This window comes from Schistocerca serialis, chromosome 1 (genome assembly GCF_023864345.2).
Source record: "Schistocerca serialis cubense isolate TAMUIC-IGC-003099 chromosome 1, iqSchSeri2.2, whole genome shotgun sequence".
NCBI lineage: Eukaryota > Metazoa > Arthropoda > Insecta > Orthoptera > Acrididae > Schistocerca > Schistocerca serialis.
The window spans coordinates 653263355-653291078 of NC_064638.1; the positions used below are offsets into that span (position 1 = coordinate 653263355).

A 27724-nucleotide genomic window follows, 5' to 3' on the forward strand; every position below is an offset into this window, starting at 1 on the left:
TGTTGCGTCCATGGTATGTCGAGTTGTTGGACTACGCTGAGCAAAGGGAGGTCCGACACGGTATTAGGGAGTATGACACGGCTTATGCCACCCAGCGGCCAGTCGAGGTGGTACACAGCGTCTGTGTGTTCGTCAAACAGGGACCGTATGCATGTAGTCCTCTGAGTCTGGCTGTTATCTTGGAAGAAAGGAGTTCCTACGGCATATAATCGTCCTGGAGAGGTAGAAGAACAACTGTGCACCGAGAATATAACGTAGCATGTCAGTCTCAATGGAGAGAAGTCTTCCGAAGTAAGAGTGATTTCAGGTGTGCCGCAGGGGAGTGTCATAGGACCGTTGCTATTCACAATATACATAAATGACCTTGTGGATGACATTGGAAGTTCACCGAGGCTTTTTGCGGATGATGCTCTGATATATCGAGAGGTTTTAACAATGGAAAATTGTACTGAAATGCAGGAGGATCTGCAGCGAATTGACGCATAGTGCAGGGAATGGCAATTGAATCTCAATGTAGACAAGTGTAATGCGCTGCGAATACATAGAAAGAAAGATCCCATATCATTTAGCTACAATATAGCAGGTCAGCAACTGGAAGCAGTTAATTCCATAAATTATCTGGAAGTACGCATTAGGAGTGATTTAAAATGGAATGATCATATAAAGTTGATCGTCGGTAAAGCAGATGCCAGACTGAGATTCATTGGAAGAATCCTAAGGAAATGCAATCCGAAAGCAAAGGAAGTAGGTTACAGTACGTTTGTTCGCCCACTGCTTGAATACTGCTTACCGGTGTGCGATCCGTACCAGATAGGGTTGATAGAAGTGATAGAGAAGATCCAACGGAGAGCAACGCAATTCGTTACAGGATCATTTAGGAATCGCGAAAGCGTTACGGAGATGATAGATAAACTCCAGTGGAAGACTCTGCAGGAGAGACGCTCAGTAGCTCGGTACGGGCTTTTGTTGAAGTTTCGAGATCATACCTTCACCGAGGAGTCAAGCAGTATATTGCTCCCTCCTACGTATATCTCGCGAAGAGACCATGAGGATAAAATCTGAGCGATTAGAGCCCACACAGAGGCATGCCGCCAATCCTTCTTTCCACGAACAATACGAGACTGGAATAGAAGGGAGAACCCATAGAGGTACTCAAGGTACCCTCCGCCACACACCGTCAGGTGGCTTGCGGAGTGTGGATGTAGATGTAGACGTAGATGTGGAATGGTGAAATAATATATCCTGGTTCGTATTCACCGCAATCTGACTGGCTCCTGGTACGAAAGACACACCCAAATATCACGGACCCACCGCTGGTCTGAAGTGCACCCTCCGCACACTGCTGGTTAAACTTCTCCTTGGGCCATGCGTCATATAAAAAGAGGCAAAGTCACGACTCGTCCGACCACAATACACGCCTCCAGTTAGTAAACGTGCAGTGTTCAGTCCTACTTCGTGTACTGAAGACAAGCAGCTTCATATGCCGCTGTAAGAAAAGGCCTGTCATAGTATCCAACTCCAGAAGTTCAATGTATGATCTCTTCATAGTGTTCACTGGGAAACTGCTTGAGATGTACCTGCATTCACTGATAGCAGTAATTCCTGTCGGGTTTGGAACCGGTTGTCATTGACCACGGGGATACTCGTCGGTGGTGTCTTTCAGTCAGGATCTCTGAACGACCACGCTCCTTACGCCTGGTACGAATTCTGCATCTATCGCACTCCAAAGCAATCGGTGTACCCTTTGGAGGATGTGACTAATATTATTTCCATGAAATTAATTCGCAGCTGCGAATATGGACAACCATCGCTTGTATAATGGAATGATGAAAACGAAAATTTGTTCCGGACCGGGACACGAACCAGGATTTTCCACTTATCGCTAGCGGTCGCCTTGCCATTTATCTACCCGAACGTCACTCACGACCTGACCCAAACTTCCATATGTCGTCAACCATGTATCTATAACCTGTAATCGTACATCCACTATGTATATTTCAGTAAAGGGGAGATATTTTTACGTGAAAGTCGCCTGCCCGATATCGGCAGATAAATATGATACTGCAGTGCCTGTTTTACTCCAACTTACGATGCAATGCGCGTCCAAAGGAACACTGCATCGTAATTTGGTATAACACAGGCACTTTAGTATCGTATTTATCCTCCGACACCGGTCAAGTGACTTTCACGTAAAAATATCTCCCCTGTACGGGAATATAGGTAATGAATGTAAGAGAGCAGGTTGAAGAATTAATGTTTGACGACATATGGAAGTTTGTGTGTCTGTGAGTCGTGTTCGGGTAGCCTAAACCTAAGGTGACCACTCGCAACAGGCGGGAAATCCGGGTTCGAGTCCCGATCGTGCACAAATTTTCATTGTTGTCATTCCACTATAAAGCTGATGTTTGTCCGTATTCGCAACTGCCAATTAATTTCGTGTAGCCCATAAACGCTGTTGTAGCTGCAGTGCCTGTTCCTTCGGACATGCATACATGTCTGAAGGAACATTTCGCCGTAATTTGGAAAACATAGCCATTACAATATCGTATTGCAGTACCATTATTTCTGGTGAGCTTAGTGTCGTCAGCAGGCGTTGCTTTGGTCCACACCTTTTCAATTAGGCGGATGAGGTTACCTGGCGTGATCTCCCGGCCAACTTTATTTTTCCTTATCCCCGGATTTCTGAATGTGCGAGGGCTATTTTCTTTTCAAGGTGCATTGGTCGCGAAATCGATATGGAACCTACAGTGAGAATCAAAAATGTTTTCAGAATGATATTTTCACTCTGCAGCGGAGTGTGCGCTGATATGAAACTTCCTGGCAGATTAAAACTGTGTGCCGGACCGAGACTCGAACTCGGGACCTTTGCCTTTCGCGGGCATTCTGTAAACATCCCCCAGGCTGTGGCGAAGCCATGTCTCCGCAATACCCTTTCTTTCAGGGGTGCTAGTTCTGCAAGGTTCGCAGAAGAGCTTCATTAAAGTTTGGAAAGTAGGAGACGAGGTACTGGCAGAAGTAAAGCTGTGAGGAGGGGGCGTAAGTCGTGCTTGGGTAGCTCAGTTGGTAGAGCACTTGCCCGCGAAAGGCAAAGGTCCCGAGTTTGAGTGTCGGTCCAGCACACAGTTTTAATCTACCAGGAAGTTTCATATCAGCGCACACTCCGCTGCAGAGTGAAAATCTCATTCTGGAAACATCCCCCAGGCTGTGGCTAAGCCATGTCTCCGCAATATCCTTTCTTCCAGGAGTGCTAGTTCTACAAGGTTCGCAGGAGAGCTTCTGTAAAGTTTGGAAGGTAGGAGACGAGGTACTGGCAGAAGTGAAGCTGTGAGGACGGGGCGTGAGTCGTGCTTGGGTAGATCAGTTGGTAATAATTAGAAAAAAAATAGGTTGGTAGAGCACTTGCCCGCGAAAAGCAAAGGTCCCGAGTTCGAGTCTCGGTCCTGCACACAGTTTTAATCTGCCAGGAAGTTTCAAAAATGTTTTATTTGCAACATTTAGCTACGCCTTCCAGCCACTTCTTTCTATAGTCGCCGCTTTAATTTAGACATTTGTCATAACATTTCCAATACCGTTGTTCTAAAAAGCCACCGCTTGTGCTTTTTCTGTGCCAAAATTGTGTCATTATGGCCAACGCTTCATATGAACAAAGAGGTGAAAACGAGAGGGAGCGAAAAGTCCGGGTGTATCGAGCGTGATCACTTCCCATCAAAAATGCTGTAGGAACGTCTTTGTTGGAGCTGCAGTGTGCAGCCGAGAATTGTCATGAAGAAGGACAATGCCCGATGACCTTCGCTTTTTCTGAACTGCTTTTCGTAGACGATTTTCTCGAATCACGTGATTCATTCGTTGAACAAGACCCTTCGGTTGACACTCTCCTCCTTTCCTGACCTCCTGTATCATGAACGTCTGTACGTCCTGCTTCAAAGTTCCTGCACCACTGCCGCACTTTGCTGTCACTTATAAAAGTTGCATTATGTGGACTGCATGGAAATCGGGCGGAACCTCTCAACATACACAAATCGAATGACAACAAGCACTTCTCACTTGGTGACAGAATCCATTGATGTATGCATTTTTACGTGCTCACTATGCGCTTAGAACTGACAGTCTGAAGTGACGCTATTGGCGGGCATACCAGAGACACTGGGCAACACTCTCACACAAAGCGTCTTGTGGTTTTAATTTCGCGACCTGTCGGACCTTGGAAAAAAAAGTCTCGTAGTTTTCTCGCACTCTGCGCATCTATATCTACATCTACATCTACATCTACATACATACTCCGCAATCCACCATAGGGTGCGTGGTGGAGGGTACCTCGTACCACAACTAGCATCTTCTCTCTCTGTTCCACTCCCAAATAGAACGAGGGAAAAATGACTGCCTCTATGCCTCTATACGAGCCCTAATCTCTCTTATCTTATCTTTGCGATCTTCCCGCGAAATGTAAGTTGGCGGAAGTAAAATTGTACTGCATTCAGCCTCAAATGCTGGTTCTCTAAATTTCCTCAGTGGCGATTCACGAAAAGAACGCAACCTTTCCTCTAGAGACTCCCACCCGAGTTCCTGAAGCATTTCCGTAACACTCGCGTGATGATCAAACCTACCAGTAACAAATCTAGCAGCCTGCCTCTGAATTGCTTCTATGTCCTCCCTCAATCCGACCTGAAAGGGATCCCAAACGCTCGAGCAGTACTCAAGAATGGGTCGTATTAGTGTTTTATAAGCGGTCTCCTTTACAGATGAACCACATCTTCCCAAAATTCTACCAATGAACCGAAGACGACTATCCGCCTTCCCCACAACTGCCATTACATGCTTGTCCCACTTCATATCGCTCTGCAATGTTACGCCCAAATATTTAATCCACGTGACTGTGTCAAGCGCTACACTACTAATGGAGTATTCATACATTAAAGGATTCTTTTTCCTATTCATCTGCATTAATTTACATTTATCTATATTTAGAGTTAGCTGCCATTCTTTACACCAATCACAAATCCTGTCCAAGTAATCTTGTATCCTCCTACAGTCACTCAACGACGACACCTTCCTGTACACCACAGCATCATCTGCAAACAGCCGCACATTGCTATCCACCCTATCCAAAAGATCATTTATGTAGATAGAAAACAACAGCGGCCCTGCCTCATTTCCCTGGGGCACTCCAGATGATACCCTCACCTCCGATGAACACTCACCATCGAGGACAACGTACTGGGTTCTATTACTAAAGAAGTCTTCCAGCCACTCACATACTTGGGAACCAATCCCATATGCTCATACCTTAGTTAGGAGTCTGCATCCAAATGAAACGTGCTCTTCTCGCCTCGGATACAGGCTAATCAAAGCAGTTGCTACGAAATGAACACTTTTTATGTGCGAGGCTGACCTCTCCGTGATGTTTGGCAGCTGCGCGACGATGCGCCACCACTGGTCGCCGTGGTCGCCGAACGTGCGCGACAGGATGCGCGCGCTCTGCTTCTTGTCCATCTCGGTCGCGTACAGCTCCAGAGAACCGCTGTGCGGCCCGAACTGGTGGAAGTGGAAACGCACCTGAAAAAAGGCACAGAATACAGCAATGAATCACCACAAGACCTGGCTTTCTCTCCACGAAAACCCTACTAAAATGTTTTACAGGGCTAGCCGGAAAGTAAGAATGGAAGATCAATAGCGCGGCTCTTGGATTGCCACCTACTGTTCAACCTGTACATCGAAGAAACAGTTACAGAAATAAAAGAAAGGTTCTACAGTGGGATTAACATTGAGGATGAAAGGATGTCGATGTTAAGATTCGCTTTGACATTACTTTTCTCTGTGAGGAAGTATTATAGAGCACGACACTTCCTGGTAGATTGAAACTGTGAGCCGGACCGAAACTCGAACTCGGGAACTTTCCCTTTCGAGGAAAGTGCTCTACCCACTGAGCTACCCAAGCACGACTCACTGTCCGTCCTCATAGCTTAAATTCCGCCAGTACCACATGTCTCCGCAGTATTCTTTCTTCCAGTGGGGCTAGTTCTGCAAATTTCGCAGGAGAACTTCTGTGAAGTTTGGAACATAGGAGATGAGGCGTTGGTGAAATTGTAACTATGAGGATCGTGAGTCGTGCCTGGGTAGCTCAGTGGGTAGAGCAGCTGCCCGCGAAAGTCAAAGGTCCCGAGCTCGAGTTTTGGCCTGGCATACAGATGTAAGCTGCCAGGAATTTCATATCAACGCACCCTCAACTGCAGAGTGAAAAATTTGTTCCGCTAATTCTCTTTTATCTTGTCTATCGTTATAAATCTTCATCCTTTCAACAGGGTTTTCGATTTTGGAAATAAAGAGTCCACGGGGGCCAGGTCCGGAGATTACGGAGAATGAGGCAGTGCAGTGATTTCGTATTTTGTGCAATAGTCACGCACTAAAAGGGTGAATGTGCGTGTGAGTTATCGTGATGATAGAGCATGTATTGTCTCGCCACATTTCAGGCCGTTCCCTTCTTACATTTTCTCACAGGCGTCGCGACACGTCCCGATAGAGTCAAAGAAAAGTATCCGCATGGCTTTGACATTTGACCTGACCTGACGAGCTTTTTTCGGACTTGTATAACCTTTCCTGATCCATTGTGAAGCCTAAAACTTGATTTCAACACCATAGCCGTAGATCGACGTCTCATAACCAGTTATGATTCTCTTAAGGAACTTCTCGTTCTCATTTACGCGGTCCAAAAGCTGTTCACATATTGCGAGACGAAGGTCTTTCTGCTCTTGACTCACGAGCGGTGGGACGAACTTGGCGGCAACACGATGCATTCCAAAATGCTGTCTCAGGATTTCATGACATGATTCAACTGAAATGTTACATTCTTCTGCAATCTCTCGGACAATCAGTCTTCGACTGGCACGCACAAATTCGTTGACATTCCTGACATGAAGCGTCGTCCTGAACGAGGGTCGTCTTTAACTTCCATCCGACCATTTTTCAACCGCGTTAACCACTCGTAACACCGAGTGCGGCTTAACCACTCATCTCCATAGGCTTCCTGCATCATTTGGTGTTCTTCTGCAAAGGTTTTCTTGACCTTCTCGCAAATCTTAATGCAGACGCGTTTCTCCTCTAACTCTGCGATCTCGAAATTCGCAAACTGTGCGACCCAACGTTCTATTAAATACAGAATTGAACAACAACTAACAGACATACAACAATGAAACTTCCGGTAGTTACACATTAAACACGGACGCGTGCAGAGATGCCAACTGCATTTCGCTCCAACATACCATTGGCGCGAAATTACGAGTGTTCCAGAATTTTTTGAACAGACCTCGTGCACCCAACCAGGCCTGGTAATGTCACTAGACACGAACAACACTAATGCACTCTGGTGGTTGTTCTACATGTCAAAGAGAATTGCAACTCTAGTCATTTACTTTCCCCGTCGATGGTATGTATGTATACGATGTTACGTTGACATCCGACCTTGTCTTCTGGGTGCTTCACTTTTTTTGCCAGGCAATGTATCTAAATTTGAACCTTGTAGTGAACGAAATGAAGTTTTTTTTGGTACTAAAGAATCCTTCAGGTATGTTTAAAGGTCTTTCAAATAAACCAAACATAGTAACAGCTGGCATATCCCGGCCTGTATCATGACAGATATACAGAGATTAAAATGAAAGAGTTCTGCTAGCTTGGAAACAAGCAACGTATGGCGGTCGGAGCAAGGAGGAGATAAGAAACCGACTAACTCCGGCAGGGAGAATGTTATTTGCTAAAAGAAGTCTACTAACATCAAACACATGCTTTTCTTTGAGGAAGACATTTCTGAGAGCGTACTTCTTGAACACAGCATTATATAGCTGAGGGTGGAACAGAAGAGACTCGAAGTGTTTAAGATGTGGAGTTTCAAAAGAATGCTGACAGTTGAGTTATTAGATAAGAAATAAACAATATTTAAGGAAAGAATAAAGAATATGTGGAAAACAATGACTAGGTGAACGGATGGGATGACAGAACATGTGTTAAGAGACATCAGGGAATAACATATCCGGTACTACAACGGGTTGTATATGACAAGGCAAAAGCTGTAGGGGGAAACAGATATTGTAATATGTCCCACAAATAATTCAGGACGCTGGGTGTAGGAGGATGCTGAGTTGACGAGGCTGGCATAGGAGAGAAAATCGTAGGAAGCGGCATCAAACCAGTTGGAAGACTGATGACTCAGAAGAGTGCGGGAAGTAATCTTTATCAGGTTACAGATAAAAATACTGCAATATTTAATGCCAGTTTATTAGTAAATTCGTACAGTTAAATCTTTATATTACTTTTCTACGTAATCGACATTCAGATTTCAGCATTTACCTCTCTTAACTCTTTGTTGCCTGTTGTTACTTCTAAGTACCACCTGTTTCGATCCCTGTTTATTCTGATTGCACACATATTTTCCACATCCTGACCTGATGGTACGTTCAAGTACAAGTTTATGTTGAATTCGAAACATCTTACTTCCTTCTAGACATCATTTGCAAGTAAAGCAGTTCGTTTGTGTAACATTTAGTGAGAGCTGAAGGTTTGCTTTGGAGAAATCGTATTTGTTTTGTTTACTGTCGTGCAAATGTTAGAAATTTTTGTGTTTACCAGCATAGATGTGATGAAGGTCAGGCCCTATATTCTTCTCGTGCATCGCCGGCCGTAGTGGCCGAGCGGTTCTAGTCGCTTCAGTCTGGACCGCGCGACCGCTGCGGTCGCAGGTTCGAATCCTGCCTCGGGCATGGATGTTTTTGATGTCCTTAGGTTAGTTAGGTTTAAGTAGTTCTAAGTTCTAGGGGACTGATGACCTCAGCTGTTACGTCCCACAGTGCTCAGCGCCATTCGAACCATTTTTGAATCTTCTCGTGCAGCTCTTTTGTTAAATCTGTAGTGTTTATTTACTAAATAAGCCAGAAAATGTGTGGTACTTTAAAGTACCGTCTGGCTGAATTGGCATTTTTCGTGTATTGTCACACAAGTGCGGTTTGTCGCTTTCTTTGATATTTTTCAGTGTATTTTACTAGCTTTATCGGTTTAGCTGCACAATGTGCAGGCTCCTTTTAGTCTTAACGCGGTTCTTATTATTGTAAATGTTGTTTGTTAGATATATACGATTTTTTGGGCATTGGCAATACTAACAGTTGACGGAATTGTTACAGCTCTTTTGACAGATTGTTCGAGATGATAATGATGTTACGGAAGTAGGGGGTGATGAAGACAATGAGACTGACGCAAATTATGCTAATAATCCTATAGGCATATGTTCCGACGAAATTTTAGAAGAAGCTTTAGATTTTGATGCAATTTTAGAAACATTTTTGACTGAATGTGCACCAGTGGAACTCGAAATCGGGTTACCTGAAACTGTAGAGAAACATGAAAAACAGGGATAAATGACGGTTTACATGAAAACCCTCTCAAAAGCAGAAATACAGACTAAAATTGACAGAAGGTGAAGGAAAAGTTACTTTATTCAAAGGAAGAAACTCGGTGAAACAACACAAAACAATGAAGTCTGTACCATGCGGTTACAAACTATGGCGCACTACAGAACTGAAAGGTTTCGTTCTTGCCTTTGATTTTTATCAAGGAAGATATGAAGATTTGGAGACGGAATTTGAAAATTGTGTGTTAGGATATTTTTAAGTTTTTTAAACCAGTTTTGCGGCAAAAACAGTATACAGAGTTTTTTTATAACCTTTTGGCAAAAGTAGAGAACATTTTCGTTTGTGGCATAATGAGAAGAAATAGGAAAAGTTTCCCATCAGGTCTTTCACCTTCTAAGAAAACGAAATGAGGTGACTTTCAATATGGTTCAAAAAAAAAAAGTAAATATGGGATTTCATTCCCTGGGATTGGGGTTCTTTGTTGAAAGAAGGCAAAATTGTGTCTCTGCCTTCCAATGATCATGTAATAAATGTAATATAAGTCTCCAGAAAGCAGAAAGACAGCATTAAAATCAACATTGAGTGCTCTTCTGTAGTTAAGGCCTGTAGTTGTAATATCGGATTTGTGAACCATGCTGACAGGATCTGGGCTGGGAAGAAGATACAAATAGTATCTGTAATTACTTATCAATTGTACTGAGGGCTGTACAGGAGGATTCCACTTCTGGAGTACAGGAGAAATGTTGCTCATGGACTGATGGGACAGATGAATACGAAGCATGTCAACCCCAGAACTGCAAGCAAAGTTCTCACAGAAAATAATACATGTAACAAATGGAATAAATTAGTCCCGAAGGATGTACAGTTAAAAGTTCATTCTGCACCAAATTCAAAATGTTTGGTTTCTGGAGTACTCATCCACTCTAACGAAAATTTCAAGAAATGGTGATTAACTGCATTTAATAACTGTACAGTTACCTTTCTTATGTTCACTGACTTGTAGCCTAGTATTCTAACTCATTTGGATTCGTTAATCAGTGTAAGTGCTGTACTGTGAAATGTTGGTCGGTAAGTCACTGGAGGGGCCAGACGGTACTCAAAAGTACCATTTCCGTAAAATGGATAAAAGAAATTAAATATCCGAAAGAAATTCAGTGTTGTATCACTTACTATTTAATTTTGTGATCTATAAAACTGGAAAATTTATGTCTTTTCGATAGTTCAGGCAGCGAAGGGTTAACATGTTGATAATTTCTCTGCATAAAATTCGGTCACTCGAAATTGCAGCCAGTTCGTGACAGCCGCTTGAAGTTCTTCGATGGAACAAAAGACATCTACTCATATGCACAAGAGGGCGGAAACCACTCTGAGCTAAGTTTGAGCTGTAGCACAGGTGTTGAAAAATGTCTAATTTGAACCGAATGTAAAAGACTTTTGCGTACGTACTAGGAAAGACGTGGCTGAGTATCGTTGTGCAAAAATACCATATCGGTAAAGCAAGTGATCCCGTTGCTGTTTTGAATAGTTCTTCTCAGTTTTTATAATGTCTCACAGCTGGCTTTTTGTATGTGGAAATTTCCTTGGAAAGGGAAGAGGTGTCTGTCGTTACTGATTTTTATGATATTCATATCATTTTCTATATTGCCTGGTCTATAGTGTTCTTCTTTTAGATGATCCACAAATGTTGAATGATTTGTACCATATTTGACGGCTCTGATGTGTTCTTTATATCTTGTGCCAAATGTCCTGCCAGTCATTCCAAAGCATATCTTCTTACATTCTCTGCAGCTGAGCTGATAGATACCACATTGTTGGTACCTGTCTGGTTTTGATTTTAGTTTTGGGATGTGCTTTTGTATGGAATTGTTTGTTTTGTAAGCAATGTTTATGCCTTGTTTTTTTGAATATGTTTCCCATTTTATGAGTGAATTTGCTGTGGTAGGTCATTGTATGCCATTTTTTTGTTGTAGTGCAAGTTGTACGAGTTAGTGTGGTTTGGTTAGTTTTTCCATTATTTGTCTCTTTATTTTTTGTTTAGTTTGTCTACCACTGTTTCTTTGTGTCCATTTTTAATGCTATTTGTTTTATAATGGCTAACTCTTTTTTGGTAATTAGAATTATTTAGGGGGATCCTGTCAAACCTGTTTAACATGTATCTGACTGCTGCTTGTTTGTGGTTCTGTGGGTGGTTTGAAGTTACATGTAAGATAATGTCACTTGTTGTGGGTTTTCTGTATATGTCAAATGTGTGTAGGAGCTGCTCTGAAATTTACTGTTGGACAGAGTGGATAATTTTCTTTATGGAGCTACACACCAACTAGCAAAACAAATGCAGTCACAGCTCACCCAATGTCATAAACTAGAAAATGATAGAACAATCAGAAATACCTCTCAACTGGTAGAACATGTGTTAGACACTAAAATCCCTGACACAGCAACTTTGCTCTTCTTTGATGTAGAAAGTATGTACAGTTGCATCCCTGTTAATGAAACCATAAAAATTATTGAAGAAAACCTGAAAACACACAACCAGCTACCTCACGAACACACAGATGAAACTATAAAATTATTACAGTTAATTACACAACAAAATTATTTTAAATTCAATCAAGAATACTATATACAAGAAGAAGGTTTACCCATGGGTTCTCCTATCTCAGGAACATTAGCCAGCATTTTCATGAATCATATAGAAAAATTAATATTTGAAGACATAATAACAAAGAAAAGCTACTTCATCTACTAGTAGAGATACACGGGTGACATAATATACATATTAGATGAACCTAAAAACAGAATACAGCAACTACACAAAACCATAAATACTGTACACAAAAACATAAAGTTCACAATAAAAGAAGAACAAGGAAACACACTCAACTTTTTAGACATAACCATAAGAAAAGACAATAATAAACACACATTTGATATATACATAAAACCCTCAACAAGTGACATTATCTTAAATGCAAATTTCAAACCACCCACAGAACCATAAAACAAGCAGCAATCAGATACATGTTAAACAAGTTTGACAGGATCCCCCTAAATAATTATAATTACCAGAAAGAGTTGGCCATTATAAAACAAATAGCATTAAAAATGGACACAAAGAAACAATGGTAGACAAACTAAACAAAAAATAAAGAGACAAATAATGAAAAAACTAACCAAACCACACTAACTTGTACAACATGCACTACAACAAAAAATATCATACAATGACCTACCACAGCAAATTCACTCACAAAATAGGAAACATACTCAGAAAACAAGGCATATACATTGCCTACCAAAAAAAAAAAAAAAAAAAAACAATTCCATATAAAAGCACATCCCAAAACTAAAATCAAAACCAGACAGATATCAACAATGTGGTATCTATCAGTTCAGTTGCAGAGTTTGTGAGAAGATATACATTGGAATGACTGGCAGGACATTTGACACACGATATAAAGAACACATCAGAGCATTCAAATATGGTACAAATCATTCAAAATTTGTGGATCATCTAAAAGAAGAACACCATAGACCAAACAATATTGAAAACGAAATGAATATCACAAAAATCAGTAAAGACAGCCACCTCCTCCCTTTCAAAGAAAATTTCCACGTTCAAAAAGCATTAACACAAAATAAACGGTTGCTCAATAACCAGATAAATATTGGAAACCAGACTCTATATAGAATAATTGATGAAATTACATGAAAAAGGAAAGAACCTTTTCCATTCTTCACCCCCCCCCCTCTTCCACCCCCACCCCTCACAAACTCACAGTTTCATTTCACATTTCGCTCCTCACCTTCTTCTCTAACTCACACTCCATCATACTATATACTTATGTCCACTCATCATAGTTTCCTCCTCCGCTAAAAAAATAAAAAATAAAAGTAAAAGTAAAAATTTAAAAAATAATATAGTATAAAAAATTTCTTCATCGCTACTCTTACACAGTACATAAATACACAGAAACATAATTAAATAGAACTACACACATACAACAATCCAATTTAAAAAAATGTTGTAAGTCTAAAACAAAGTAGCGAAAGTTTATGTTGGCAACACCACAAAACACAAACAACAACACATACTTGAAGAAAAAAAAGAAACAGAGTACAGTGGTGTGCATAAAAGTGTGGTGTGAGAAATGTACAGTGCTATAGGACATCTAAAAAGTAGACGAAAATTATCAGTGTCAAAAACAGACAAACATGGATGTGCTAGCAGACCGCATTTCCCGATGTAAGCGAGAAATCAGCCGAAAATCACCGTAAGTACAAATCAACCTCTTCTTAACAAACTGTTTTTTTTATCTAAAAAGCAAATAAAAATGTAAATAACTTAGTTACAGACCACCGATGATGCTTTACTTCAATAAAGCGAAACGCGTCTTATGAAAAAACCACGCAGTTTTGTAGTTGCAAAGAGAGACCAAAAATACCCTCAAGAATTATAAAGCAACTACCGACACTATGTCCACACAAATGAAGAATTTGACTATCAACTTGAATATACGTGGGTTGGAACTTTAATAGTGGCAACTATGTATTTACAGCTTATACAAAATAGATACATGTATGTGTGGTGTGTGTTCGTTCGGACGGTCCTAAAGTATAGACTATGCATAAGAAAGGTGAGGATGGCCAATGATCTCTTCAATATGGATGCACACGAGACCCGAACTCTTATGGGAATCCGCGAAATGTCGCAAGTAATGAGGATAATGGGCAACAGGCACTGCATTAGTAGTGTGTTCGGATCGCTTAGTGGTCAGAGCATCTGCCTAATAAGCAGGAGACTCGGGTTGGGAACAAATTTTGAGTTTTCCCCATTGATTTAAATCAATGCACACACTCGTAGCCAATGTTGTTATTCGATTTTGTCTTAATTCATACTGCCTGCTGGATCAAAATGGAAAAATTAAAGTGGCATGGCCAAATAGTGGTAGATCTGATTTTTGTTCCTTTTATTTTTGGAGTTTAAACTTAGTTAGATGAGACGATAACAAAAGTGGCTAATGAGTAAGAAAAAAGTGATCATAGCATCAGCCTAGTAAGCAGGAGATCCGTGTTCGAATCCCAATCCTGGACAAATTTTCAACTTTCTCGATTGATGTAAATCAATGCCCACTCGCAGCCAATGTCTGTAATTCCTTTGCGTCTATTTTGAGACACATGTATCACAGTTTTACTGTCCTTCAAAGTAGTCACCAGCATTTGTAAATACCTCGCCAGCTCTGTGGAAATCGTACGACACTGTTAGCAGTACCATTTGTGCTGATAGTGCGAGCGGAGCTGTCTGTTGCCCAACGAATCTCTGTCACAGTTCTGAAGCGAATTCCACAAATTGCTTCCTACAATTTAGGGATCAAGTTGAAGTCACACGGGCTTAAGTTCGGGGAGGGTGATGAGTGGTACAACACTTCTCAGCCCCATCGGATGAACAAATCAGTCACAGCTTGTGTCATATGCGTCTGAGCGTTGTCCTGCAAAATGATGGGCACCTCGTGCAGAAAGTATCGCCGCTTCTGTCTCTAAGATGTTCGTTTTTGGAACGCAGCCCGCGACCAGCCGAGAGAAAAAAGCGGCGATACTTTCTGCAGGACTCGGCCAACATTTTGCAGGACAACGCTCAGCTGCATACGACACAAGTTGTGACTGATTTGTTCGACCGATGAGGCTGAGAAGTGCTGTACTACCCGTCACAATCCCCGGACTTAAGCTCTTGTGACTTGAACTTGATTCCTAAATTGAAGGAAGCACTTCACGGCATTCGCTTCAGGACTGTTACACAGATTCGTCGGGCAACAGACGACTTCACTCGCACTGTCTGCACAACTGGACCTACTAACGGTGTCCTACGACTTCCACACCACTGGCATCGGGTTACAAACAATGATAGTGAGTACCCTGAAGGACAGTAAGACTTTGAAACATGTACCTATTGTGCATACATTGTAAATAAATAGTTGCGACTAATAAAGTTCCAACTCCCGTGGTTTGATGCAACGACCATGTCGTCTTTCAATCTTTGAGGCCACTGTATTGCTACTGACAGGAATGTTTTCAAACGGAAACTGTACTATCCCAGCTCTGGGAGGAGTTTTAGCAGCGAGTAGGCATGTCAGCACACATCGGCGCTACAGCCCGAACTACTAGCATGAACCCTCTTACCTTCTGTTGGCTGATGTTCGTTGCAAGGACTTGCTACTCGTGTTGGTCATGCTCACTCACGCGGGACGTCAACCCAGTCACAGTGGACTTCCCGTGGTGCGACCACAGAAGTAGCCCTCCCGTACAGTCGCTTACCTTACATGTACCGAAGTAGGGTGAGGTAGGGTTGGCGTGGTACGGCGGCGGCGGATAGAAGATGGCGCTCTCCAACACCGCCGCGTCCGCGAACTGCTTCGCGTTCGACATGTTGGCGTACATGTAGTGACCTGCGAGCAGAAAACAGCACACTGTGTCCAAAAACTGATGTTTTTATTGAATTCGCTTAGCATATCAAGATGCCCTGCGTAATTGCTTTTACTGTTATTGAAATCTGGCGCACAAACCTTACTGTTATACTATTTGGTCATTAGCTGCTGCAGACTACAATTATTGCGTTTAAAATTACTGTAGTATGAGTTACATATCATTTTTACGGACAAGTCTCCATAACAAACATATTTCGTTGAATCAGTAAGAATGTTGAATATACCTTAACAAATCCTAAAACACAGATCATTTGTAACACATACTGGAACAGTAAAGAATATCATCTCCCAAAGTGTTGTACATTATTCACCTGACAGACAACATTAATAGCAACCACAGACTTTTCGCAAATGATGGAGTCATCTACAGTATAATCAATTCCTGTCCGAAAAGTCAGCAGAAATATTCATTCAGATCTTTGTGAGATCAGATCTCCGTAAGATTTAAAAGTCGTGCAAAGTTTCACAGCTTGCCTTAAATGTACAGAAATAGGCATACAGTTCTACTCTAGGTACATAGATGATACTTTGATTATATACAATGGAATTAATGAAGCTGTTAACCAACTCTTTGAAATATTTAATAATCTTCATGAGAAAATTAGTTTTACTTGCGAGTTACAAAATGAAAAATGAGAACTAAATTATTTGGATCTAAATTTGCCCATAGTAGATGACAAAATAACTTTTGATACTTTCCGTGAGACAATGAATACCGATCAGATCGTGTCTTTGGATTCAACACATCCTCAGTCCCATAAGAAAGCTTTTCATTCAGCTACTCACCGTGCTATAGTCACACAACTATCACCAGTTAAACTAAAGTACGAAATAATTTAATGAGAAGAGCAGCATTTAATAACGGTTATGAACAGTCATTAGTGGCAAAAATTTTCGAAGCGAAAAACAATGTATTTCAATATCTTACTTAGGAAAAGTATCGTATAGTATTCAGCGTCTGTTAGTAAAAAAGTGTGGTTGCAAGGTTGTTTTCTTCGTAAATAGTAGTTTACAAAAAATTTCAATCCATAATTTAAAAACGTCAAATGACCTTTTACATAAGCCAGTAGTTTACAGAATTACTTGCAATACTTGCCCGGTGTTTTATATCGGACAAACCGGTAGGGCTTTTAACATAAGGAACACTTTGATAGAGAAGAAAGATACTAATGTTCATAATTCTGTTTTTCACTGAGCTTTTATTAATATCGGAACACAATCCAAAAGGAGAAGATGAAATGACGATTCTACGAAGAGAGAATAAAGGGTGGAAACTTTATATCTTACGATTAGAAGAACTTGAAATCTTCAGACATATGGTCAGTAACGATGGTTTCATCTTAAACTAACTACTATCATTACGAAACAAAAGCTTCTTTAACGCTTTTAAGCCGTTTCTCGCAACTTTATGATGCTTTGGTTCATGCTCTGCTCGCTTCCTTTCCTTTAAGGACTCTTTACTTCCTTACTGGTTGTACGCCAGACGCCACTGTATACCATATCCTGTTTTGAAGAATTTATGTAAATCATATTTCCCCCTTGTTGATTGTTGTAACATCTTGATAAAAAATTCTGGTTCAGCACACTCTTCATTCTCAACATGTATTAGTAATTAATCGTTTTATTCATTTTTACATCAATCTGTCGTAGTCATTTTTATAAAAACTTATTCCTTTTGTATACCTTTGTACGTTCTGTTTTTATACCACATACAGTTTACTTTGTCTGAAACATCTAAATATATATCATACTGATGAACAGTTGCGTATTTCATACAGTTGAGCGTTTATCCCGCTACTTGCGACCTGTAAGTGGCGCGCTCTACATCATGTTTACCTGGCATCGAATTACGTGCCACACGTCCCGTCCAATGTCTGCTCTTTTAACAAGCTGTACCTGTTGTAACAATTTTTTACTGTTTCCACGGAGGACTTTATTCTACATTTTCTGATGTTTCACTTGAGCTCCTGAGCTCATCATGTATGTTTACGATTTCAACGTCATGTATTTTACGTAAGTACCGTACTAGTTTTATTCCATGGTCTACTTTTCAATGTGGTTAAATCTTAAGTATTTTAGAATTTTTTTTATTGCGAATGGGTCACCTTCCAATTTAAATTGTTCGTTCTTTGTTCTTTTCTTTTCTTCCAGTCTGCCTTGGAATCCTTTCATTTTCAATACTTTTGCCGAAAGGCCTCTGTTGTTTATATCTTCTATTGATATATTGTTTCTTTCTAAATCCTTTTTTACGCCGTTGACCCAGTTTGTTGTGGACTTCTTATCCTACAAATATTTGAAAATCTTCTTAGTTAATCTACTATCTTGCATTCGAAATAGATGTTCAAAAGAAGTTGAATCTTCTTTTTCTCATTACGTTTGAAATATTTTCTATACTTTAGTATATTTCAGCATTACCTCGTAATTTCAACCTTTTGCTGCGTTTTGTGGTCCAAAATTTCCTTATAATTCGTCTTTCTAGTAATTCTAATTTATCTAAGTTATAGTTTAATGCCAGGTATTCGCTTGCTATTAGACATTCTGGCTTCACTACTGTGTTGTAATGCTTTATTTTTGCATTTTTGGATAGGCACTTTTTATTGTAGAGGTCTTTGGCGATACCGTATGCTCTCCCCATTTTATGCAACCTTTCCTCTATTGCAGATTTTTCCAAAGCATTTTTTTGAATTATCTCCCCTAGATATTTGAATTTTCTTACCCTCTCTACTTATCCAATACCCGTTTTGAGAAATTTTGGACCATACTAAACGTTTTTTATAAAATTTGTTTTTCTGCAGAAATTCTTAAGTCAGTTCTGCTGGCTATTTCTTTCAGGATATTTATCTATATTATAGCAGATCCCATGTTTTCGGAAAGTGCAGCAAAATCATCAGCAACTGCAGGACAGTTGATTTTGATCTTTTTGCTTCCTCTTCATAACGTTAATATTATGATGCGTTTGAAACATTATAGGAAACTTCCTTCTGAAGAAGATACCCTTAGTGATATCGAAACGTGGACAAAGTTTTCACATTAAACTTATGCAACCGCTTGGCTGTATATTTTACATATTGAAAATTTATTACGGTTGCTGCCGTCAGCAATGTTTAAAACTGTGATAAAATTATATATTTCAGAATTAAGAGTCAGTCAACACAAAAAAATACATAGCTTCTAGCATTTGTAGTGATATGAAATGGAACGATCATACAGGCTCAGTCGTAGATCAAGCAGGTAGCAGATTTCACATCATGGTAGAAGGCTGCAAAACGCTGTCTATAAATGAGATTGCTTGCAAATCACGCGTTCGATCGCAGAATATTGCTCAAGTTTCTGGGACCAAATACCAAACGGCGCTGTTAATACAGAGCGTGTGCGACGAAAGGCAACAGGAATGGTGACAATTTTGGTTGATTTAAAGGGGAGCGTCGCGACCAAATGTTTAATCATCCTCAACCCACCGGGTTGGCAGACGCTTGCAGATGATGGACGCAAAACGGCTGAGGTCTGGCACCGAGAAAAACTCCTGCGCGTGCTTGGCCTAACTGTTGATTATGCTTATTAAAAGATAATTATTAATGTTTAAATCTCTTGCTGGGTTACGTTAAAACGTGTGGGGTATTTTATATGATTAGCATGAAGTTGGTAATCTTTATGAACACAACAATACTTTGAGTACAGTTGTATAACTATACCAACTAGATTCAAAATAAATTACAAGCAGATACTTATACAATGAGTGAAATGTTCACAATTTTAGGTCCTTGTCCCGCCGAATTCCTTTAAACTCCAGTCCCTGAGTGCTGATTTACTGCAAACTGGATTTAACACTACTTCATGCGTGTGCAAAGGGAATGCTATAGAACCATTACCGCTCACATAATATATCACTGACTTGCTGGATAACGTCTGAAGCTATAAGACTATTCTTAGACGACATTTATACACTAAGATGACAAATATTATGGGATAGAGATATGCACATATACAGACGGCGGCAGTGTCGACTACTTAAGGTATAAAAGAGCAGCACATTGTAACCAGGTGATCCATATGAAAATGTTTTCGTCGCTATTATAGCCCCACTACGGGAATTAACCGACTCTAAACGCGGAATGGTAGATGAAACTAGACGCGACATTCCGTTTCCGAAATCGTTAGGGAATTCAGTATTCCGAGAGCCACAGTATCATGAGTGTACCGAGAATACCAAATTTCAGGGATTAGCTCCCACCACAAATAAAGCAGTGACCGACGGTCTTTCGTTAACTACCGAGAGCAGAGGTGTTTGCATGGAGTTCTCAGTGTTAAAAGACAAGCAATACTGCGTGAAATAACCGCAGACATCAGTGAGGAACTTACGACGAACGCATCTGTTAGGACACTACGGCGAAATCTGGCTATGGTAGCAGACGACCGACACGAGTGACTTTGTGAAGTTCAGACTTCGCCTGTAGCGCGTCTCCTGGCTCCTGACCATATCGGTTGGACGTAGGCGGCTAGAAAACCGTGGCCTGGTAAGATGAGTTCCGATTCCAGTTAGTAAGAGCTGATGGTAGGATTAGAGTGTGGCGCACATCCCATAAATCCATGGAACCAAACTGTCAACAAGGCACCGTGGAAGCTGATGATGACTGCATAACGGTGTGGGCTGTGTTTACATGGAATGAACTGGGTCCTCTAGTCCAACTGAACCGATCATTGAATGGAAATGGTTATGTTCGGCTACTTGGAGGCCATCTGCAGCCATTTATGGACTTCATGTTCACGAACAACGACGGTATTTTTATGGATCGCAATGCTCCCTTCACCGGGCCACAGATGTTCCCGATTGGTTTGAAGAACATTCTGGACAATTCGAGCGACTGGTTTGACCACTCAGATTTCCCGACATGAATCCCATCGAACATTTATGGGGCATAATCGAGAGGTCGGTTTGTGCACAAAATCCTGCACCGGCAACTCTTTTGCAGCTGTCGTATAGGGAGCATGGTTCAATATTTCTGCAGGAGACTTTTCAACAACTTTTTTCCTTCCATGGCGAGAGCTGCTGCACTATGCCGCGCAAAAAGGGGGCCGACACCACATTAGGAAGTATGCCATGACTTTTGTCATCTCACTGTATAGAAATGTCGCAAGGGAGACCTGCAGAAGACCGACGCTTGATAAAGGGACGTATACAAATGTAACTTTTTGCTCACAAATCAGCTGATATGTCCATTGTGTATGCTGCGCGATTGCTTAACAATATTTGGGAACAGTCTCATGCATTAAATTATTGAAAGTATGCATAAGGAGCCATTGAAATATGAATTACCACATGCAATGAGTCATAGGAAAGATAGATGCCAGACTCAGATTCATTGCAAGAACCCTCAGGAAGTGTACCCATAGTCCACCCTCGAAGGAGGCAGCTTGAAAAACCTTCGTTCGGCCGATACATCATTACTGCTTGTCATTCTGGATCACTTACCAGATTGTGCTGATAGAGGAAACAGGGAAGATTCAAAGAAGAGTAGTGCGTTTCGTCACGGGTTCGTTCAGTCATCCAACTCCAGTGGCTGATGGTACAAGAGAAGTGTTCTGCATCACCGCGTGGTTTACTGACAAAATTATGACAGTGTACTTTCCTATAAAAGTCAACCAGTGCATAGGGTATTTCAGCACAGCTATTACAAACTTTCTGCAGAGGCAGAGTACACCTAGGTAATGGAAAATCGCATGGCAAGTTCGGCAATGCTTTCTTGACACGGTAGTGACAATACAAAACACTGCTGTGCTGAAACACCCTGTATTGTTTTCCGCTAGGTGTGTCTCGTGAGAAGACCGTCAAGTTAAAGTCAGAGATATTCCAGCTCACATGGGGGCTTAGCACCAGGCATTTCTCCCTCTCGTGCTACACAAAGTAGGTTACCCTGCAGCTCACGTCATGCTGTGGCTTGCGGAGTGTAGATGTAATTGTTGTTACATCATTCAGTAGCTACCATCATTCCGCCCCCCCTCCCCTCCCCCTCCCCCAACGGAACTGCAGCAACTTCAGTTCCACTCTACGATGTGATGCTGAAAGTCGTCTAAGCCAACTTTTATTTTTGTTTGTTTGATGCTAGTTTATAATCTCTACACATACGAGTGAAAGGCAATGTCTCGACTGACACTGACTCATCATTGCTCAGCCCAAACCACTAAGGACAGGAACTCGAAATTTGCGGACGGTGTTGACCTTATACTGTAGGCGTCGTTTAAGAAGGGATATTTCGGAATTCTACCCCAAAGGGTTGAAACAGGGGATGAAAGGCTTTTTAAAAATACGTCGCTCTTAAGACAAGTTTGAAGCTAGAAATTAATATTTGGTTTTTCAGCCAGAAATTAAAAAAAAAAAAATACTTCTTACAGCATTTGTGGAAATTCAACTACTAATGGGGTACAATGGGGGGTGAAAATTTTAAGTAAATGTTTCGTTATATTAAAAAATGTTCAATGGTGAATCTATGAAAATTGGTATTTCATTTCTCTGTTAGATACAAAGAGATATGTTTTAGGGGATGAAGTTTATATGGAAATACCACCACAAGAACACAAAAGGCATGATTAAAATAAACCGTGGACTCCAGCTACCAGGATCGCTTTTTGGTCAGAACTACATTCGGGACGAGCGAGGTGGGGCTGTGGTTAGCACACTGGACTCGCATTCGTGGGAAAGAGTGTTCAAACCCATGTCAGGCCATTCTGATTTAGGTTTTCCGTGTTTTACCTAAATCGCTCCAGGCAAATGCCGGGATGGTTCCTTTGAAACGGCACCGCTGACTTTCTTCGCCATTGGTCGGCTGCCCCCCTCGGAGATTAGAGTCCTTCCCCGGGCATGGGTGTATGTGTTGTTCTGAGCGTAAGTTAGTTTAAGTTAGATTAAGTAGTGCGTAAGCTTAGGGACCCATGACCTCAGTAGTTTGGTCCCATAAGACATAACCAGAAATTTGCAAAAAAAATTTTCCTTCTCCATTTTTCCCTAATCCGATGAGACGATGACCTCGCTGTTTGGTCCCCTCCTCCAAATCAACCAACCAACCAGCTACATACGGCCAAGACCATGCTTCTATCACCTTATTTAGCATGAAATTTTAGAAAGTTTTGCAATGTGTGAAAAACATAAAAATTCTGTTAAAGAAAAAAAAAATGTGCAGAACATACTATCTATCTCAGCAATGCAGCCGGCGCTAAGCTAGTTACGTATAAACTGCACAGATAACTTTTCTGTTTATTTCTTCGTTGCGAACAGGACACATACGGTGAGAATCATTATTTATTTTATGTATCAGCCAACATACTTTCCACATCCTCTCTGTTTTTACAGATAATCTGTGACAGTCAGAATCTGTGAGCATATGTGCTCCAATCTAACGGTGAGAGAAGCAAAGTTTTTCTTCTGTGTTCTATGCTACACAGTATTGACAATGATAATTTTCCTCAGAGCATTCAAGCAAGTTTGCTAATACCACGAATAAGATCGCTTCCCGCTTTTTTCAACGGATGTTTTGATATGTTTGCCCTACGTTAGCTTAAAAAACGCTCTGAGGAGCTTGTCGCTTCCAGCGGCCGTTGCAAAATGGCGCTCTGGTTCCAGACGACGTCTTGGTACGACTCGATGTTCTTTTGGAACTTAGCTGGAGATGATTCCATTTCGGATGGCACAGTTAGGTGTTGATTAAGTACGAGGAGACAATTTCTTTTGCCTCTTAGAACGTTCGGGAGTGCTTTTTGTTTCATTCTATTGAACTACATAATTAATTTTCCCGAGGAATCCTCGGACAGGCACTCTGGCTTTGATGGTGCCGGAAGCAGCCATGTGCCCTCAGCACTGGTGTCTCTTTTGATAGTTAATTTCATATTTTGCTTGCGAATACTGCTTTATATTCGTCAAAGCTATTTTTAGATTTGAATAATTTCCCCCGTTTGGACCATTTGTAAGTTGGTCATGTGATGAGCCACATGTGAAAAGCAATAGTCATTTTGTCGCTATTCGTACGAGTATATTGCCATCAGCAACCACTCATATTCTAATAACATTGTTACGCAAATCACCCAGCGCAACTAGGGAGTTTATTCTCACACTTTGACATATGACTCTGTTTACATTTTCACTACCGCATGTGGATGAAATCATGAGATGATAAGTGCAGGCAATTCCACTCTGCAGAACATTTAATGCTATGGAGAGCGAATCCCATTTCGAGTAGTGTTTCTTTGTCGGTTTGACAAATATGGAATTTTCCGTCTTTAGTGGGAAAGCTTCGATTCTGGCTTTGCGACCTTTCCAACTCACCGAAACAGTTTCGGTGGTGGTGGACTGCAGTGTTTCGCTTATGTGTTGAGTCGTGCATGGGACGTATAAATGATTAACGCAGAATTATCTTTTCATCCAAACATGGTTTCCTTTCCAGTCAGTTTTTGCGTCCTATACGTCTCTGTGCGCTTTGCCTGTCTCGTCACCACAACAATACGACTCTGCACATGAGGGAAGTAACAAAGGACAGCTAGCATTGTACATTTGCTCAACACCTTTTCACTGAGGTGACAAAAGCCATGGGATACCTCCTAATATCGTGTTGGACCTCTTTTTGTCAGGTATAGTGCAGCGACTCGATGTGGCCTGGACTCAGCAATTCATTGCAAGTCCCCTGCAAAAATACTGTACCATCCTGCCTCTATAGCTGTCTATAATTGCGAAAGTTTTGCAGGCGCAGGGTTTTGTGCACGAACGGCCTCTCGCTCATGTCCCAAAAACGTTCGATGGAATTCATGTCTGGCTGGCCAGATTATTCGTTGGAATTGTCCAGAATGTTGTTCAAACCAATCGCGAACAACTGTGGTCGGCTGGCCGGGATGGCCGTGCGGTTCTAGGCTCTACAGTCTGGAACCGCAGGGCCGCAACGGTCGCAGGTTCGAATCCTGTCTCGGGCATGGATGTGTGTGGTGTCCTTAGGTTAGTTAGGTTTAAGTAGTTCTAAGTTCTAGGGGACTGATGACCTCAGAAGTTAAGTCCCATGTGCTCAGAGCCACTTGAACCAACTGTGGTCAGGTGACATGGCTCATTGTGAGTCATTAAAATACCATCGTTGTTTGGAAACATCAGGTCCATGAACGGCTGCAAATGGTCTCCAATATAACCATTTACAGTTATTGATCGGTTCAGTTGGACCAGAGGATCCAGTCCATTCCATGTGAACACAGTCCACAACATTATGCATCCATCACCAGCTTCCATGGTGCCTTGTTGACAACTTGGGTCCATGGCTTCATGAGGTCTGCGCCACATTCGAATCCTACCATCACCTCTTACCAACTAAAATGGGTTCTCATCTGACCGGGCCATGGTTTTAAAGATGTCTAGGGTCCAGCCGATAAGGCCACGAACCCAGGAAAGGCGCTATAGACGATGTGCTGTTAGCAAAGACACTCGCGTCGGTCGTCTGCTGGCCATAGCCCATTAACCATAAATTTCGCCGCACTGTCCTAACGTCGTCGTACGTCCCACATTGATTTCTGCGGTTATTTCATGCACTGTTGCACATGTCTGTTAGCACTGAGGACTCTACGCAAACGCTGTTGCTCTCGGTAGCTAAGTAAAGGCCGTCGGTCACTGCATTGTCCGTGGTGAGAGATAGTGCCCGAAATTTAGTATTCTCGGCATCCTCGGAAGTGGAGTGTCTCATGCATCTAACTCCAACTACGATTCCGCATTCAAGGTCTTCCAATTCCCGTCGTGCGGCCATAATAACATCGAAATCTTTTCACGTGAATCACCTGAGTCAAATGACACTCCGTGCATGCACTACCCTTTTATACCTTGTGTACGTGATACTACCGCCATCTGTATATGTGTATATCGCTATCCTATGACTTTTTGTCACCTCAGTGTGACTGACTGTTTTCGTTGTTTTCTCCTAGCCCCATCTTAAAGCTCACCCGCTGGTTTTTCGCTTCTAATTTCTTTTTCCACATGCAAGCATTATCAAAATGATTCAAATGGCTCTGAGCACTATGGGACTTAACTTCTGAGGTCATCAGTCCCCTAGAACTTAGAACTACTTAAACCTAACTAACCTATCACACACATCCATGCCCGAGGCAGGATTCGAACCTGCGACCGTAGCGGTCCCGAGGTTCCAGACTGTAGCGCCTAGAACCGCACGGCCGTTCCGGCCGGCCATTATCCAAGGGATTGTCATTTCGTTTGTGTTTAAAGTTACCTTGTGTATTTATTGTGCTGCATAATAAATTCTAAGTGTCAGTGAAATAAGTTTTACGAATATTTTCTGCTTGAAATTATTCTTTTAAAAAGATTAACGAGAAAGTTAGTAAGACGAAAATTGAAAGAGAATAATATTTTTATGTTCATGTAATTCACTCCACGTCTACATGTAGTCGGACTGGTTCATGTGGAGGGCTTCCGTTTCACCATTTTTATATCAGGGTTTCTCATATTTAATACCAACTGGCCGACATTGCACACAGGAGCAAAGCAAACATAAGCCGCTGGCTTCTCCCAATCAGCAAAAGTCCAAGACACATGGCAACACATTTATCCATTCGCGTTGCAATGCTACCTGCAAGACCTGCGAATGTGTCGCAGTTTGATTCGCGTAGTTCTGCAAGTCACAGCAACTGTCACTGCACAAAAGCAAAACTCATTGATATCAATGATATCTTTTTGACAGACCGAGAATATTTCACCCAGCTCTCGCATTTCTTAAAGAGACTGCGAAGGAAAGATTAATTCATATCTTGTACAGTCGTACCTGTCATTAGAAAGCTATACTAGTAATGCAGAGCTCCCGGGTTCGATTCTTGGTGACCAACCGTAAATTTTCCAGATTGGGAAGGTGTGGAACTAGGTTCATTAGGTATCGGTCGGTTGAGTGAGAACCTGTTACATTAGACAAGTTCCTGTAGCGAAACTAACACACAGCCGGCGAATGGGCGTCAAAACGAAAAGGTTTAATGCGGATGGACGACGCATAGCATTTCTTCTTGATTTCCAAATCGAATGATTAATGGAAGAAATGAAAGAAAATTTCAGGAGAGATATGAAATTGTAAAGGGACAATGTTATAATTTTGGAAGTCTGGATCAAAAGGTTCTTCCTCACAAAGTATGGAAGAATAGACAGGTCGTAGCACGTCTTGTTGTTAAAATTAGGCGTACAACGCAAAGTATTACCAAATCAGCATATAATATTTGTAAGGGAAACGGAAGGACTGTTAGGATTCAAAGTCCCGACGACGACAAACTTAATAGAGCGTAAGAGAAATTTCGGAAGGGACAACTTGGAAAAGGGAAACGGCCGTTGCTTTTCAAAGGAACCATCCTTTTATTGGCTATTTGATTGGGGAAGGTACGACAAAATTTAAAATCGACGAACGGGCAGGATTCTGTGGGACCTGCTACTCGTTAGAGCCCATGTACATTTTTGAATATCTCTTCTCTGAAAAAAATTATTAATTGTTTTGAGCCTTAGAAAGGCGCTTAATTTTTTAATATTTATCCATCTCACCAAACGAGTGCGTCTTAGAAGCTAATCATTGCGCTATCTCGGTGATCAGGCAAATAAAATAAAGACAAAAATTATTTTGAGCGGCAGAAACGAGATTCAGATTTTTTTTTGACTCGTCAGTCTTCTGACTGGTTTGATGGGGCCCGCCACGAATTCCTCTCCTGTGCCAATTTAATCATCTCAGAGTAGAACTCTTGAATCTTTGTTTTATTTCCGTCATTACTTTTTCGAAGTATAGATTGAGCAGTATGGGGGAAAGACTACATCGTTGTATTACACCCTTTTTAATCCGTGCATTTCGTTCTTGC

General features: G+C 41.4%; 1 protein-coding gene across 1 annotated transcript in view; it reads right to left on the bottom strand.

The window, feature by feature from the left end:
- The window catches only part of LOC126479258 (leukocyte tyrosine kinase receptor-like), a 782006-nt gene that overhangs the window by 321558 nt on the left and 432724 nt on the right, over positions 1-27724 (bottom strand). Inside the window, 2 exon segments of the mRNA XM_050103770.1 lie at positions 5390-5553; positions 15702-15832. Of these exon segments, the coding sequence (XP_049959727.1) occupies positions 5390-5553; positions 15702-15832 (295 nt within the window).